The 15,882-nt window shown below is 55.0% G+C and overlaps 1 protein-coding gene and 1 long non-coding RNA gene across 27 annotated transcripts in view; one reads left to right on the top strand and one right to left on the bottom strand.

Moving 5' to 3' along the window:
- Nucleotides 1-1,104: 1,104 nt before the first annotated feature.
- LOC112935696 (uncharacterized) lies at nucleotides 1,105-4,611 on the bottom strand. 3 transcript variants are annotated; one of them, XR_012000514.1, is made up of 6 exons: nucleotides 4,398-4,611; nucleotides 3,909-3,971; nucleotides 3,450-3,572; nucleotides 3,048-3,117; nucleotides 2,664-2,722; nucleotides 1,105-2,139 (listed from the first exon to the last, which is right to left on the bottom strand). It is a non-coding gene; the product is annotated as an uncharacterized lncRNA (long non-coding RNA). The 3 variants fall into 3 exon arrangements; XR_003238207.2 differs by lacking the exon at nucleotides 3,909-3,971 and having other exon boundaries at nucleotides 1,888-2,139; nucleotides 4,398-4,498; XR_012000515.1 differs by lacking the exons at nucleotides 2,664-2,722; nucleotides 3,909-3,971 and having other exon boundaries at nucleotides 4,398-4,607.
- A 115-nt stretch (nucleotides 4,612-4,726) lies between these two features.
- The window catches only part of ELN (elastin), a 31,892-nt gene continuing 20,736 nt past the window's right edge, over nucleotides 4,727-15,882 (top strand). For 8 of the 24 annotated variants that reach the window (XM_072752877.1, XM_072752869.1, XM_026019592.2 and 5 more), the window contains exons 1-5: nucleotides 4,759-5,148; nucleotides 11,068-11,118; nucleotides 12,332-12,361; nucleotides 12,880-12,912; nucleotides 14,857-14,886. In XM_072752877.1, coding sequence (XP_072608978.1) covers nucleotides 5,067-5,148; nucleotides 11,068-11,118; nucleotides 12,332-12,361; nucleotides 12,880-12,912; nucleotides 14,857-14,886 — 226 coding nt within the window. In that variant the 5' untranslated portion in view covers nucleotides 4,759-5,066. Of the gene's footprint in view, nucleotides 5,149-11,067; nucleotides 11,119-12,331; nucleotides 12,362-12,879; nucleotides 12,913-14,856; nucleotides 14,887-15,882 lie in introns of all 24 variants that reach the window. The other 16 variants (XM_072752879.1, XM_072752873.1, XM_072752868.1 and 13 more) reach the window with 8 other exon arrangements.

The raw sequence follows: 15,882 nt of genomic DNA, 5'->3' as shown, positions 1-15,882 counted from the left end.
TGTCAAATGAATAAATAAAATCTTTAAAAAAGAAAAAATAAAGAAATGCAACTAGCCTAAATTTATATGTGCTCTAATTATAACTTCCACATCATTTTTTTTAAATTGAGCATAATTGACATATAACATTGTATTCGTTTCAGGGGCACAACATGATAACTTGATATTTGTATATACTTGCGATCACCACAATAAGTCTGGTTAACATCCGTCACCAGATAGTTACAACCTGTTGTGGTAAGAACTTTTAAGATCTGCTCTCTTAGCAACTTCTAAATATATAACATGGCACTGTTAAGTGTGGTCACCAAGCTGTATGTGACATCACCAGGGCTTATGTATCTTATAACTGGAAATTTGTACTTTTTGACTCCCTTCCCCCATTTCACCCCGCCTCTGGCAACTACCAATCCATCCTCTGTTATCGGTGAACTTGGGTTTATTTATTTTTTAAATTTCACATATAAGTAGAGGTCATACGGTATTTGTCTTTGACTTATTTCACTCAGCATAACATCCTCAAGGTCCATCCATGTTTTTGCAAATAGCAGGAATTCCTTTCTTTTTTATGGCTGAGTAACATTCCATTGTGTATATGTGTGTGTGTGTGTGTGTGTGTGTGTATACATATATTTTTTTCTTTGCCTGTTCATCAAGAACTGCCACTTAGGTTGCTTCCCTGTTGTAGCAATTGTAAATAATGCTGCAATGAACACTGAGTGCAGATATCTTTTCAAAATAGCATTTTTGTTTCCTTCAGATCAATACCAGAAGTGGCACTGCTGGACCCTATGGTATTTGTTGCACATGCCAGTTTTAAGACTTAGTACACAAAAGGAATGTACAGGGGCACCTGGGTGGAGTGGTTGAGTGTCTGCCTTTGGCTCACGTCATGATCCCAGGGTCTTGGTATCAAGTCCTGCGTCAGTTCCCCACAGAAAACCTGCCTCTCCCTCTGCCTATGTCTCTGCCTCTCTCTGTGTGTCTCTTATGAATAAATAAATAAAATATTTTTTAAAAAGGAATGTAGACCATCTCAATAATTTTTATGTCAATTATACATTCAAATGATAATATTTTAGATACAGTGAGTTAAATACAGCATATTATTAAAATTAATTTTACTTACATTTTCTTGATTTTATGGAACTATTGGAAAATTTTAAATCAGAGAAGGGGCAGGTGCTGTCTTTAATGTCTGCAGCTGGGTCTCTCCGATGAGCAAAGATGGGTCAGGTTGGGGGTGGGGGAAGGGGTCCTTCATTTGGCCTTGCTGCTAATTCCCTCCAGAAGTGTCTAACACTCGGACCCATGCTCCCAACCAGCATTCTGTTCCTTCTCAAATCTCACTTGGGTCGATATGAGAAATTCATGCTCTCCCTGACAGTAAAACCTTGACTTTATTGCCTAGGGGACTGGCTGAAAAGACTGTTACATGGAGGAGGAGATGACTGACAGCAGAGGACCCCTTGCTGAGAGGGAGCATAGCATGGGTCCCGGGTCCCATGGACACCAAGCTCTAGGCTAGTCCTAGAGCAAACGCTTGTGTCTCTCTTTCTGGTTCCAGGTCCCACACAGACAGAGCATCCTGTTATCAACAGATAAAAGGACCATGTGTAGACAGGGAGAAAACAGAAACCAAAGCCAGACTCTGGGGTCCGTTCTCATCAGCAATCTCTGCCCCCATCTCCCGGAGGGCGCTGTGCTATCATCCAGTCTTGGATGACCCGGGAGACAGAAATGGGTCCATCTTCAGTGATGGCCAGGCCCGAGGGGCATGAGATGAAGCTCCAAGTCCAACCACGAAGACTCCCACCAACGACCCTCGGAGGGGCTGGGGGCAGGAATACCGAGGGCACTGACCTGCAGGGACAGAAGCTGAGACTAGGGAGCCTTGCCAACATCCGGCCCTTCGGACAACATCCGGACAAGCCTGGGAGCTAGAGAGCAGCTCCACCAGCCGGAAGGGAGGCCGGCCTAGAGGAAGGAGAGCATCAGAGCAGTTGCACCGGGTCATACAGAGCCTTGAAGGTCGTACTCAGAAGTCTGGACTTTATCTGGAAGGCAATTGAAGGCTTCCGGGCCAAGCAATAAGATGCTCAGGGCAGGTGTGGCACACCCCTTTCTAAACAGGTGCACCTGGAGGATTTGGAAGACAGAGATGTCCTGTCAGTGACTCACCTGGATGTCCAGCAGCGAGTGGGCAGGTGAGGCTTGTCAGTGATAACTGGGAAGCCAGGCTCACCCAGCCCCTGATGCACCATGCGGCCCTCCATGGGCAGTTCTACCTGAATGACCTGATTTAACCCACGCAGCTATGCAGAGAGGTGAACACAGAGTAGTTGAGGACCGTTGGGTTTCTAGGATGTATGAGCGAATGAATGAATGCATGTCAGCAATAACTGTGACCTCCAGTCCTTACAGTATGTATTGAATGCCCTGGGCTAAATTGTACTGAAGAATCACTTCAATTGATGGGTTCTGAATTGAAGCCCTTTCTGGTGTGTAAAGCCTCAGATGCAAGTTATTGGAGCTGTTCCAACGAGCACAGGGTGCTAAGAAAAAGGGGGTCCCAGATCAGGGTGGAACACTGGGCCCTGACTCTGTGGGGAGAGGTCTGGCCCAGCAGCCCTGAGTCTCTCCCTGCAAGCGCCCCTCCACACCTCTCCTGGATCCCCCGGCAGCAAGAACGCTCCTTCTGGCTCCAGCCTCTCTCCTGGTCCTGGAATTAATAAAGACTCTGAGCAGACTGCGGTTTGCAAGTCTGAAAGCCGGTTCCTGCCCACGTCACTGCCCCGAGAGGAGTGGGGCCCAGCTCCTTCCCAGCGCCCCCTCCCTTCCCCCTTCCCAGGAGGGGGCAGGCACACAGATGCACCTCCTGGCCTCCCTCTCCACATGTAGGCTCACCCTAGGTACTGAGCCTCCAGACCCCAACCCTAAGCAGCCCCTACCCCCACTAACAAAGACAAGTTCGGGCTCATAACCTCTATCAGCTACCCCACAGTACCCCAAATAGAACACACTGGAAGCAGGAGCTGTACACTTACTGTGCAAATAGCTTTGAGTTTGTTCTCCTTGTGTGTCCACCCTCTTCCAAACTCCTGGAGCAGACGCTGCCTAAGACCAGGGGAGAGGATGGAATGGCCTGGGGTCCTAAGGTGGCCCCACAGAGAGCCAAACCTGATAGTTAACCCTAAACACAGGAATGGTCCATGCAGGATGAGTGGTAGCAATAGTAGCCTAGTACTAGTACTAGCACCAAATGAGCATGGAGCATTTTGGATCTGGCAGGCACGGTACAGAAATATATGATCACATTTTATTTATCTTTGCAATAACTGTCCTAGGCAGGGATATTTATCACCATCTGACACGAGATGAAACCGAAACTCTGTGAAGAGCTTACCCCAGTAGAAAACCCTAGAGCTAGAATTTAATGCTAGGTTCACCTGAGTTTAACACGTGGCCTTGTTAGTCCTCCAGAAGGCCACACAGCTCCAGGCTGGAGGGGGCGGGGGTCCTTTAGCTCCCTTGCTCAGAGCTGTGGTTGTGTCTCCCCCATCATTCTCCATCTGGGGGCAGGAAAAGGCTCACAGAAATTGTGACCTTGACTTTCCCCCCTCCCCCACCCTAGAGGCTCTGATGATAGCAAGTATCTGTTCCCCTCCCATATCCTCTGGCTCTTGAATTTCTTCCCCACTTTTGGGGGGGCTGGGGAGGCGTGACCCTCTCCTACTCTACCCAACCCCAGGAAAGTCCCCAAGGTCCTCATCCTGTGCAGGCAGCCTGGGACTACGGGAGTCCTGGAAATGCTGGTCTCAGCTGTTTCAGCACAGGGCCGCCCCCTCCTGGCCACCAGCGGAATGTCAGCGCCCCAGGCGTCCTCCTGTGGCTGGGAGAGAACTTGCCGTCTGGGGACTCTGGAGTCTGGTCTGGGTGCTAGTGAGGCTCGGCATTGAGATAGATGGGGGCTGGGTGATAAAGAGGGGCCAGGACACTCAATCCGGGTGAGGTCCCCAACCCCTCGGTCCCCCATAGAGTACCTGGGGATCCTGTCTGAACATCCCCAGACACTGTGGTCTACACAGGCCTGTGTGTGGGACTGTGACCTTGATCCACGAGGAATGGAATCCCTGTGGTGTGTCAGGGTCTCCCACATGTCCCCCAGATGCCCCAGGGCACTATGCCAATGTGGTCTTAATTCCCAGGCTGTTCTAATGCAGCCTCTGTGCCTTTGCAGAGACAGATCCTAGACCTGCCCGTAAACCCTCCCCAGCATCAGCCGGGAGACAGTGACCTTAGTCCATAAAGGATGGACCTATAGTGTGTCAGAGTTCAACCCCCCCCCCCCTTCTTTTCCCCTGATGCCCCACAGGGCAGCGCCAGCATGATCTCACCTTCCAGGGCGTTCTGCTCACAGCCCCTCAGCCTCTGCAGACATTGGCCCCAGGCCTTGGACCCCAGACCTGCCCAACACCCCACATCCCCAGCTTCGGGCAGGGACAGTCTCTGGCCAGACCTGGGGGTGTCGGGGGAGTCTGGAGGGCCGGGGTGGGGGCAGAGGCACAGGACAGCTGGCCTGCGGCCCCACGCTGGGCCCCGGGCCCAGCCGGAGGGGCGGGGGCCTGGCCACTTGGGCCTTGGCTGGGGCTGGATTTTTGGCCGGGCTGCCGGGCCCTCCCTCCCGCTTCCTCTCCCGAGGGCTGTCCTGGCAGAGGCCCCCCTCGCACTTTCTGGCGGGAACGGGGCCAGCACTGAGAGAACAGCTACAGAGGGAAGCGCGAGAGAGATGGGGGAAACTGTGTGCGTGTGTGCGTGTGTGTGTGCGCGTGTGAGTGTGTTTTAAGGAAAAAAGCCCACAGTCCAGTCCAGTCAGACTCAGCCTGGGAGGCTTGTGAGCGGGGCCTTTCGTAACTGGCCCCCTCCCAGCGGCCCCCTCCCCCAGGCCTCCCCCCTCCCCCGCCCGCCCGCCCCCCCTCCCTCCTTCCCTCTCAGCGACGAGGCCGCAATTACGCTTTGGGGATAAAACGAGGCGCAGAGAGCGGGCCGGGGCACTTCTCCCCGAGATGGCGGGTCTGAGAGCTGCAGCCCTGCGGCCCGGAGTCCTCCTGCTCCTGCTGTCCATCGCCCGCCCCTCGCAGCCCGGAGGTAGGCCTCTCCCTGCCCCCGGGGGTGCCGGCGGCCCCAACTGACAGACCAGAGGGCGCCCTCCACCCTGCCGTCCTGGGGGGACCCTGGGCGGGAGCCTCCCAGCCGCTGGATCCCCGGAACCGCCCCTCCCGGGAGCCAGCCCCGGCCGAGGAGGAACCTGTCACCAGACACCCCAAGATGCAGGGTGGTCCCTGCCCGGCCCAGGTCCTGCCGCCCGGCACGGCTGAGGCCCCCCACCTCTGTCCCGGTGCCGTCTCCGGAGAGGGGGGGCGCGCAAGCATGCTGCGGGAGGGCCCACGGGGTCCCCTGGGGTCCCAGGGCACAGGCAGTTTGCACACATGTGGATCCAGTAGGGACAGGGGACTGGGGCCGGAGGCCAGCTCAGCAACGACGGTGAGCTGTGTGACCTCGACAGGTTCCTTGTTCCTCCCCCCCCCCCCCCCCCCCCCCGCCCCTGGGAAGTCAGGACCCCCCTCAGAGGAAGGTCAGAGTTATGTTGATTCCGGGGCTGTGGGTTGGAAAGCTGCTGCTGTGGTCTGTCCCTGGTGAGGGGGGCCCGGCCATCGGAGCGTGTGTATGTGTGTGCAGGGCATGCACACAGGAACAAGGGTGTTGTGTGCTACGGCACAGGTGGGCATGTGTGCATATGTCCAAATGTGTCATCAAACCATAGAGGAGGAATGTGTGTTCACAGGTTCAGCCCTGAGCAGGTGTGTGTGATGGGAGAGGGCGTAGGGTTTGTGAAAGTGCCTGTTAGCGTGTGCAAAAGTCTGTCACCCGACAGGAATGGACACAGGGGAAATATGCTATCCAGGTGTGGACTGTCACCGAGCATGTGACTGTGTGTGTGTGTGTGTGTGTGTGTGTGTGTGTGGTATAGGACACAAACAAGGATCAGAGAAGCTGGGGAAGATATTCATCTCCTGGCAGAGGGAGGGCAGCCAGTGACAGAGGCTAAAGTGGACCTCAGGGCAGTTCTGGACCATCTGGCATGCTCTCTGCCATAGGCCACAAGAATGCCCCCCCCCCCCCCCGGGGAGGCTACACACCTCAAGGGCTCCTAGGAGTGGCCCCCTGGGGAGCCCTCCAGAAGGTGCTCTTGGCCATGGGAAGAGAGGAGTGCAGAGACTTGAGCCATTTGGTGGGGTAGCCTGGGTGGGGTCAGCTTCCCATGGGCGTCCCCCTTTGCCATTAGAACCAGATCTTCAGTGGGGGGCCAGTGTCGGGGGCGTGGGATGGAGCAGGGCCAGGCCGGAGGGCTGGAATGAGGGGCGGGGCAGCAGCAACCCTCTCCCCTGAGCCACTGACTAGCTGAGCAGGACTGCTGAGAGCAGAGGCTTCTTGCAGAGGTCAGCTCCTGGACCTGGACCTGGATGGGGGTGCAGCGGGAGGCATACTAGGGGGGCAAGACAAACCCCAGACGACCGGCCACCCCAGCACCCCCAAGAGCAGCAGCTCTGGGCCCTCTCAAACCTCCTCCCCACTCCCTCAGGTGTGGCCCCTGAGCACCTGCCTCCCCAGACAGTGCTTCCCCATAGAGCGTGGCAATTAACCCCCTCAAAACCCCCGAAGAGTTGAGAATATGATCTTCTTTTACCCATAGGGAAATGGAGGCTCAGACAGGCTAAGGCAGCCCCAGGAGGTTAGCACTGGCCAGGTTCTCTGCCAAAGGATGGGGGCAGGGGCCGGGTATCCGGCTACATCTGGGGGGGGGGGGTCCATCTTCAGGAGATGAAGCCTCCTGAGTGCGCACACCCTAGAGCAGAATACACCCTCTCCTTGTGGCTCCAGTCACACTGCCAATGCTCAACTACTCTTCATCTTTTTTTACAAATATAAATCTCAACTCTGACCCAGGTGGTAAAGCAACTGGGTCCCAGTCAGGGATGTGTGAATCCATGATATCTGTTGCAGTTTTTGCCCAGAGCCTACTAAAGAGGTCGGGGGGAGTGAGAGAGCCATGCCCCTACATACACAGAGCTACCCGCCTGGCTTTCCTGGGGAGCCCAGCATCTGCCCCCCTCAACAAGAGGATATCACCCCCATGAGCTTCCTAGTTCCAAAGAACTGCATCGTAAGTGGAGGGGACCCCCCAGGAAAACTGTAATGGAAAGGGTTGTCTGGACCCCTTTAGGAAGGTCCAAGTGGGTCTGAAGACCAGCCGCTCCAAACCCCCATGCCATTTAAAAAGATAGAGAGAGAAAACAGTTAAATTTGGTAGAATTCCATCCCCATGCCCCAGAAATATATCAGCCTTTTCTTTTCCTGATTCCGGGACTAAGGATGATTTGGAACATCCCTAGCTGCATATTGGAGTTAACTGGGGAACTTTAAACAACTCTGATACCAGGGTCCCACCCAAGGATTCCTGCTTTACTTGGCCAGAGGAAGGAACTAGATGTGGAGGAGGTTTTATAAAAAGCTGCCCAGGTAACTCTGATGAGCCTCCAGGGCAGAGGGTCTGTGGGTGAGGAGTTAATCCCACTCTCTGCATTTGCTGGAGCCAAGGCGGGAGGGCAGACGTGCCCAGGGGAGGGAGGGGACAGAGTCACCCACTAGAGGACAGATTGTTTTTGAAAAGCCCTTGGCAGCTTTTCTCCAGGCAAACAATAAACAGCTTCGTGAGGTCTTATCTGCTCCCTTGCCAGCCCCCTGGACTTGGGCTTGGCAAAGCCCCTTGCCAAGGCCTGCTGGCCCGATGCTCATTCCCCAACTGCCTTCTCCACATCTTTGAACCTAAAGCCCGGGGGCCCAGGCAGAAAGCCCTGTGTGTGACTGGGGTCAGCGGTGGGTCCCAGGCCAGGCGCCTCATCTCACTGGCTCTTGGTTTCCCTGGCCATAAAATGAGGAGAAACATCCCTGCCCTACTTATCTCCTTGGGCCAGTGGGAGGCTCCAGCCGTGTAACATCTGCAAAAATCACATCAAGTGAGGGGACTGTGGGAATGGGAATTTCTAAAACAATACATCTTCTTATTCAGAATTTGTTTATTTGGACCGATTGACTCTTATAATTAGGGCACATTTTTTAAGGTTTAACTTCCCCTCTTGCTGCTCACGCCATGTTTTGTCTACTGGGTGGAGTGTGCAGGAGTGATGGAGGAAGCAGATAGGACCAGGAGACTGGGTGGCCCAGGAGAGTCCCAGGAAATCCAGGAAGGCTTCATAGCAGAAGTTACATTGGAGTCAGACCTAAAAGAAAGGGCAATGCTTGAGAGGCTGTCTGTGGGTGAGAGATGAGCCTGGGGCTCTGGGGCTCTGGGAGACAGCAGTGGAGAGATGGAGGGCAGATTCTATCTCAGCAGAAAGAAAGCCTTTCTGCAGGTAGGGCCAACAGCATCAGGAGGGGGTGATCTTCCTGTCACCGGAGGCGTGCAACCAAGAGTACAAGGGGATGTTTGCAGGAGTTTCCGCCCAGGCCAGAAGACTGTTATGATCTCTGAGAGTCTAAGACCAGGATTCTAAGAGACAAGAGACAAGTTCCACCCTGGGCTAGCCCGTGAAACAAGCCAAACCCACATAAAACAAGACAAGCATGCTCCAAGCCAACTGCTTTGGGCCAGCTGAGCGGTGAGAACCACAGGCTCAGAGAAGGCAGGAGGGGAAGAATTTGAGCTCAGTCTAGGAGGAAGTGCAGGACTTGGGTAGCGGAGAGCACTCTTGGCAGGAGGAACTGTTCCAGCCAAGGAGGTGAGGAGAAGGAGAACCGGCTAGAGCTCGAAAGCTGCCTTTTTGAAGGCCCTTGACTGACTACTGTATTAATCTGTTCTCACCTCTCCTGAACGTGGTGAGAGAGGGCAGGGCAGGGATCCTTTGCACCCCCCTAATCCTTCTCCATTAGCTCAGTGCAAAATGGGGGTCGAACTCTCTCGATCCCCAGGCCATCGTGGTTCAGGCATGGAGTTTGGCAATCAGTATTGGGATCTGAATCATGGGGGGCTGGGGTGTGGGGAGAGCTGGGGCAGGCCAGGAGGGCTACAGAGAGTCAGGCAGGCACTGGAGAGAGGGCAGGCAGAGGAGGAAATGCAGATGGGGTGCAGGGGAGCAGAACCTCGGCAGGGGAAGGAAGGGTTCAGCCAGGCCCAAGGTGGGGAGCCCCCCAGGCTGGCTGGGGATGGAAGAGTTTGGACCCAGACCCATCCTTGACTCCTCTCAACCTAATTCACTCGTGGTTTATTGAATGTCTGTTGTATACCTGGCCCCACACCATGCACTGTGCAGCAAAGTGGATACAAAAGGTCACCTTTTTTTTTTTTTTTTTTTTTTTTTAGCAATTACTATATGCCAAGTCCAGAGCAGGACGGTCTCTTATTTGAACCCTTTGGCAATTTGCAAACAGCCTTGAAAGGCAGAGGTGATCAGTCCCACATTGCTTACAAGGAAACTGGGACTCAAAAGGGTTACATGACTTGTACAAGGTCACACAGATGGTAAGAAGTGGCACAGCCAGGATTAGAGACAGATGGGTCTGCTCCTGCAGCCTGCCCTGGAGCCAGAGAGCAGAGAGGTGGGGACAGGGCACTGTCAAGAGGAAGAGAAAGGGGAGCAGGGTGAGAATGGAGGCAGAGAAAGGCCTGGACTACCACGAGGAAAGACATATAGGAGACAGTGCTCAGATCTGGAGGCTGGAGACAAGGGAGGCATCCGAGGCCCAAGACAGGCTATGTGCGTGCTTGGCAGCCGATGACAGAGCAGAAACGCTCATTCCCAGCAGGCCCAGCCTCCTGGGGCCACCACTCCGTGTCCCTGAGGCTCTGACCAGATAGCTTGCACACCCCAGGTCTGGATCACAGGCCCTGGGGGAGCTGCAGGCCCTGGGAGGTGTGCACCGGGGCTCTGGCACTGGGTGACCATGACAGCCTGGCATTCCCCACCCTGCCGGGCTGTTGCTGAGGCTAACGAGGCCATGGGGCCATCAGACCCAGCTGTGCAGCATCGCCAGGCCACAGAGGCCAGACGTCTGGTGTGAGGCCTCCGGACACACTGCAGAGCTGCCCGACTCTGTGCACCTTTCGGTGGGGTGGTGCCGGGGCCCTGGCTGGAGCATTGGCAAGGCAGCTCACTGAGGCCGGGGCCACTCTGTGGTGGTGGAGTCAGGGCCTGGTCTGCACCAGGATTGTCTGTTGCCATGACCACACTTGGGCCTGGTTTGGGGCCCAGCACCACGGCGTCCCCCAGCGAGAGCTTCGCAGGTCCGTGGGGAACGAACTCGTGATCTTGGCCGGGCAGACCGCCCCTGGCCTGGCCAGTGAATTAGCTTTTCCTTAGGAAACTATTCACTTTGCTCATTCATGGTGTCCCCCTCCAGGCCCCGGCACCTCCTGAGACAGCCCTGTGTCAGACAGCCAGAACCCCACCCAACCACTGCTGCCCAGTGGCTGAGGACGCTGACCTCACGCCATCCTATCAGTGTGGGAATGGCTGCATTTGTGCTGGCAGCAGCCGCGTTTCCTTACCGCCTGCCGTCACAGCCCGGCCTGCCCTCCCACCGCTCTGGCCCCTGCTCACGCCGCTCGGGGGCTGGAGAGAAGGGGCTGCCCGGCTCACGGGACCCGCTCCCAGCCCCATGCCAGCCCTCTCCAGGGCGAGAGAAGCAGGTAACGCCGTGCAAGCCGTCATGTTCAGAGGAGGGGGGACGCGGCCGGGGCTTAAATCCAGCTGTGTTTCCCTGGCCACTCCTAACCTCTCTGAGCCCGACTTCACATCTGTTAAAATGAAGAGAGTAATCTCTGCCCTTCCAACCTCGTGCGGCTATTTTTGAGAAGGATGAATGAGAAAATGCTTTATAAACATCAGTCTCTTGGCCAACATGCATCACTCTGTAGACGTGCAATGTCGTCATTGCCATCTGCCTCGTTATTGTCACTGTGCCTTCATTAGTTCTGGCTGATGGAGGATTCTACATACTTACTTCCAGGGGTCCCGGGGGCTGTTCCTGGTGGAGTTCCTGGAGGCGTCTATTACCCAGGTAACGTATGCGAAATTCCACGCTTCAGGTAAGGCAGATTGTGATCAGTTGGTAGGAGAGGCGCCACGTGCCAGCGCAGCCGGGAAGAGCACTGGCACGACTAGCACAGCAGACCCACGAGCCACTCCTTCTGACTTAAAAGACACTTTTACAAGCACTCAGAGCGTACATTTTCTGAAAGATGAAAGGCAACGTTCGCAAGGCCATACGAAAGTGGGCACCTTCACGCGCTCCTGCCTTTCATTAACCTCCCTCTTGGGAATTCATTCAAAGAAAATAATTGAAAAGTAGAGGAAAAGAGAGATCCCGAGCAAGGTTTATCGGAAGGTTATTTGCAAAGACGTAAAACAAGAAGCCCACCTGACAGAGGGTGTGATTAGGTAAACTCTGACATAATACACATCTACTAAAAAATATGAGTGCGTTACCTGCCCAGCTGTGGGGCGAGGCGTTTTTCAGGTGCTAACGATATGAAAGCAGCAGCCACGTGCAGGTGGAGACTAGGAACACCCCCGAAAGACCACCAGCAGAATGTTGCTGCTCTGGTATGGGGGGCTGGGAGGGGGGCACTTTTTGTGTTGATTTGGAAAGAAGCACCATGCCTTAAAGCAGATTGAAAAATCAAAAGTAATACTTTCAATACTTAAAAAGTATTTGAGAGGCCCTGCCAGGGAGGTGGACCCCTGTACATGCAGGAAGAGAGATGCCCAGACAGGGCGTGGAAGCCCTGCACCCTTTCCCCAAACTTTGCCCCCTATGCCTCTTTCATCTGGCTGCTCCAGGGTCACATCCTTTTATAATAAACTGGTGATCTAGTAAAAGAGAAAGAAAAAGAAAGGAAAGAAAGAAAGAAAGAAAGAAAGAAAGAAAGAAAGAAAGAAAGAAAGAAAGAAAGAAGAAAGAAAGAAAGAAAGAAAGAAAGAAAGAAAGAAAGAAAGAAAGAAAGAAAGAAGCATTTGAGTGTTCAGCACTGATGTGAAATTGAGGTGAGCTGCTGGCACACACCCAGATGCAAACAGGCATCGAGCTGTTGGCCCAATGGGGAAACTGAGGCTCACAGAGGTTAAGGCTTGCCCAAAGTCATGCAGCTAGGCAGTGAAGGATTTGATCATGGGTCAGTGGGCAGGTTTCTGGCAGAGACACTGATGGTTCTCTCTCTCTCTCTCTCTCTCTCTCTCTCTCTCTCTCTCTCTCCCTCTCTCTCTCAACACAGGTGCTGGTATTGGAGGTCTGGGAGGAGGAGGTGAGCTAAGAAACCAAACTTGGGTCCTCACTGATGGGGTCTAGCTGTCACTCTGGTCCATCCAGGTGCCCCAGCCTCAGAACCCCAGAAAGCCTGGCATCAGGGACTCCCTCAGTTTACATAGGGAACATCCATTGGGGAGAGCTGGAGCCCACTGGCCTTCCAAGCCCCTCGCCTGACCACTTCCTCTGGGGGCCCCTGCCTTCTTTTCCATTTCTTTTGATCCTCTATGACACCCCTGCAAGACCTGCTGAATGGGTATTGTCTTTCCCTTCTGGGGCTGAGAAACTGAGTCTGAGGCAGTAGAAGTCATAAATTAGGGCCAGAGCTGGGCTTCCCACCCACATATCCAGACACTGCACTCCCAGCAGCTCCCTGTCAAAAGGGGAAGACCATCCCTGTCGGCCCTTCCAGGACCTGGGAGAGTGAGATCCCCCACACTGTCCCAGCAAGATATATAGGAGATAAATAGTGGCCTGGACTAGCTCTCCATTCACCACCATCTCTTCCCTCTGCAGCTCTGGGGCCCGGAGGCAAACCTCCCAAGCCAGGTAAGACCTGAGGCCAGGGAGCCAACAGGCAGGAGGAGGGAGGGAGGTGGTGAGCAGCAGGTATAAGCAGGCTGGTGCCAGACCCCAGGACCTCCAGGAACAGGAGACAGGAGTCAGCTTGATGTCTTCTCTGTGTGAGGGGTGTCTGGGGTCTACCCTGCAAATGCCCATGTGCCCAGCTGCCTGGAGAGTCCCCTTGGCAAAAAAGCCCTGGTGCTGGGGCAAATGTAGGGACTCATGTCCCAGTCCCCAAGACTGTGAATGTCACTCTGGTGCTCAGACACAGGTGGTGGGCCTCATACTCCACCTGGATGGTCCCCTGATCCCAGACCAAGCTTCCTCTAACCTCTAGGCCAAGACCCTAAATATCTCTGCCCTCAATGACCATTGACCTCAGGCTGAACCCTGACCCAAGACCAAAGCCTGGATTTAACCTTGACCCTGGCCCCAGATGAGCTCCCCTCCTGACCAGGCCCCTTCCAGCTCTGTCTAGACCTTGGAGGTTTCCAGTAAGAAGATCTGCCTAGATCTGTCTGAGCCTTGCCCATGGGGCCTGGATCTGCCACTGAAGTCCATCACCAATTCCAAAAAAACATACCCCAGGAAAGGGGGAGGGTGGGTCCCTCCAGGAAGCACTGGTGGATAAGGAACAGGTGGAGGAAATGGTGTCTCCATCCAGATTTATGGCCCCATCGACGTGAGATGCTCCACATGTGGCACCCGCCCCACCCCCACCCCCTGCTCCACGTCTCCCTGGCTCTGAAGCCAGAGGCTCCAGGACAGTTTGCATGTCCAACGGCTCTTACGAAATCCCAGTGTTCAATGATCCAAGTGCAAATGAATCTACAAGACCCAGATCCCCCTTCCCTGCAAGCCCATCCGGGTTGTGAAACTCCAGAGCTGGGTCAGGCAAGAGAGAGAAAAGAGAACAGGAGTCCTGGGCAAGGGGTTTCCTGGGGTCTGTAGGGGTCTGTGAGGCCAGGAGCCTTTGGACTTCATTGCTTATCCTGCCAGAACCTGCATCCTGTCTCCCTGGAGGGGCCAGCCGATCTCACATGGTAGAGAGAAGGTGAAGGCATGGAAGTAGGACTTTGCTCAGCTGGGAAAGCCCAAGTTAGCAGGGGTTGTGACTGCAAAGCTAGAGGGGGAATGAGTGGGTCCCACTGGCAGCAGGGAACCTGCCTGTTGTGATAAAATACTAGAGGGAAGATTGGGACAGCTGCACACAGAGTCCCCTAAGGGATGGGCGCTAAAGTGAGGCGATCATGAGTGAAAGACTTAGTGTAGACATCTGGAAGAACTTTCAGCTCAAGGTAAAGGAGTAGACCAAAAGGGAAGTCAGGACATCTCCTTCCAATGGGAAGGGGCTGGGTTCCATGACTTCCCTGAGGTCATCCCCTTTCAGCATCAGCACCCAGGCCACAGGGACATCCGGGCCTGCCCAGGCAGGATGGAACAGGGCGCAGGCAGCGCGTGTCGTGCTTGGGAACAATTAATCCCTTGACAAGTAGAGGGTGGGTGGCCTGGCAGCTGCTCCACATGGGCCTCAGCGGGCCGGCCCTGCCTAGACTCTCAGTGGGAGCCCAGGCAGCTGGGAGCCAATGCCACCCACACCCCCGGCACCAGCTGGAGGCCAGCTGCCTGCTGGGGAGGACAGGAAAGAGCAGAGACACCCACTGGGTGCCCTGGCAGGTTGTGCACACTAGGTGCTTTCTGTTCCCCAGTCCGCTGGTCTCAAAAAGGCGGGGACACCGTGGCCCTTTTGTAGATGGGGGTACTGAGTCTCTGAGAGGTGAAGTAACTTGCTCCCCCACATGCATTGCAGGTAGCGGCAGCAGGGTTTGAATCCAGGGCTCTTTGACTCTGGGAAGACAGGGGGCTGGGTTGGCCAGGCTGCTGGGCTCCCGGCTACAGTCATCTCCTCACCCATCTCCTCCTTTCCAGGGGCTGGACTCCTGGGGGCGTTTGGGCCAGGTGAGTCCCCAGGAAGGAGGGCAAGCAGGGGTGGGGTCAGTCTTGCTGGAGGTGACCCTGGGATCAGACAGCTGGAGGGGGAGCATGGGAAGAGGTTTGGCTGCTCACCCCACCGGCCCTAGCTTCTTCTCACTTCCTGCTGGGTCCCCATCTTCTCTTCCCAGCCTTTCTGTGGTCAGGAAAAGCCTGAGCGTGTTCCCTGCCCTCTTGGAGCTCAGGAAATGAGCTTGGCTTGAGAGAAAGCCCTGACACAACTGGGGAGGGGCAGGGCCTGCGGTGCTCAGGAAGTGAGCCCAGCACATCCCAGGCCTGGCCTGACGTGCACCACATCTGCCTGGACGGGAGAGGGACCGGAGTTAGAGACGCACCTTACAGAGAGGATGGCTGAGTTTCAGACATGGTCAACTCAGACAAATTAGGCGATGAGCGTGGGACAGGGGACCACATCCAGTGAAAGCCAGAGAGACCTCTCTGCCCCTAGGGTTCAGCAGTCCCCCCACGTCTGGCATCTATCCCCAGAGAGGGCTGCCCCGGGGATTAGGACACTGGCAGCCAGGACTGGAGCTTGCAGGAAAGATTCTCACAGAATTGGAAACAAACCTGGCTCGGTTGTGAACTCCAACCTGATTGCCCATCAGTCCTGGCCCAAGCCATGGAATGTCTCCTGGAGGGGGAGAAAGAGCAATTGGGCCCAGATGTGGGAAGGAGAGAGCCAAAGGGACCCATTTGGCTTCTCATAAACATTTTAGCATCCGTCTGCAAGCAAGAAGGCTTCTGGACTGCAGGGCAGGCTGGATGGACAGATAGACAAATGGTGGGAGGCAGAAGGGGTTCCAGATATAGGGGAAGAGGAGTGGGCTGAGCCAGGGGACCCCTGTAAGGAAGCAGTCCAGGGGGGTGGGTGCCGAGGGTAAGAACAGAGAAGCAGGGCTTTCTGGCACAGAAAGCCCTGATGGGACCCCCATTACCTGACAGGCCTAGGGGAAGCAAGGTCTA

Source organism: Vulpes vulpes, chromosome 3 (assembly GCF_048418805.1).
Source record: "Vulpes vulpes isolate BD-2025 chromosome 3, VulVul3, whole genome shotgun sequence".
In the NCBI taxonomy this organism is placed as follows: domain Eukaryota; kingdom Metazoa; phylum Chordata; class Mammalia; order Carnivora; family Canidae; genus Vulpes; species Vulpes vulpes.
This window is presented reverse-complemented; position numbering and strand designations above follow the sequence as displayed.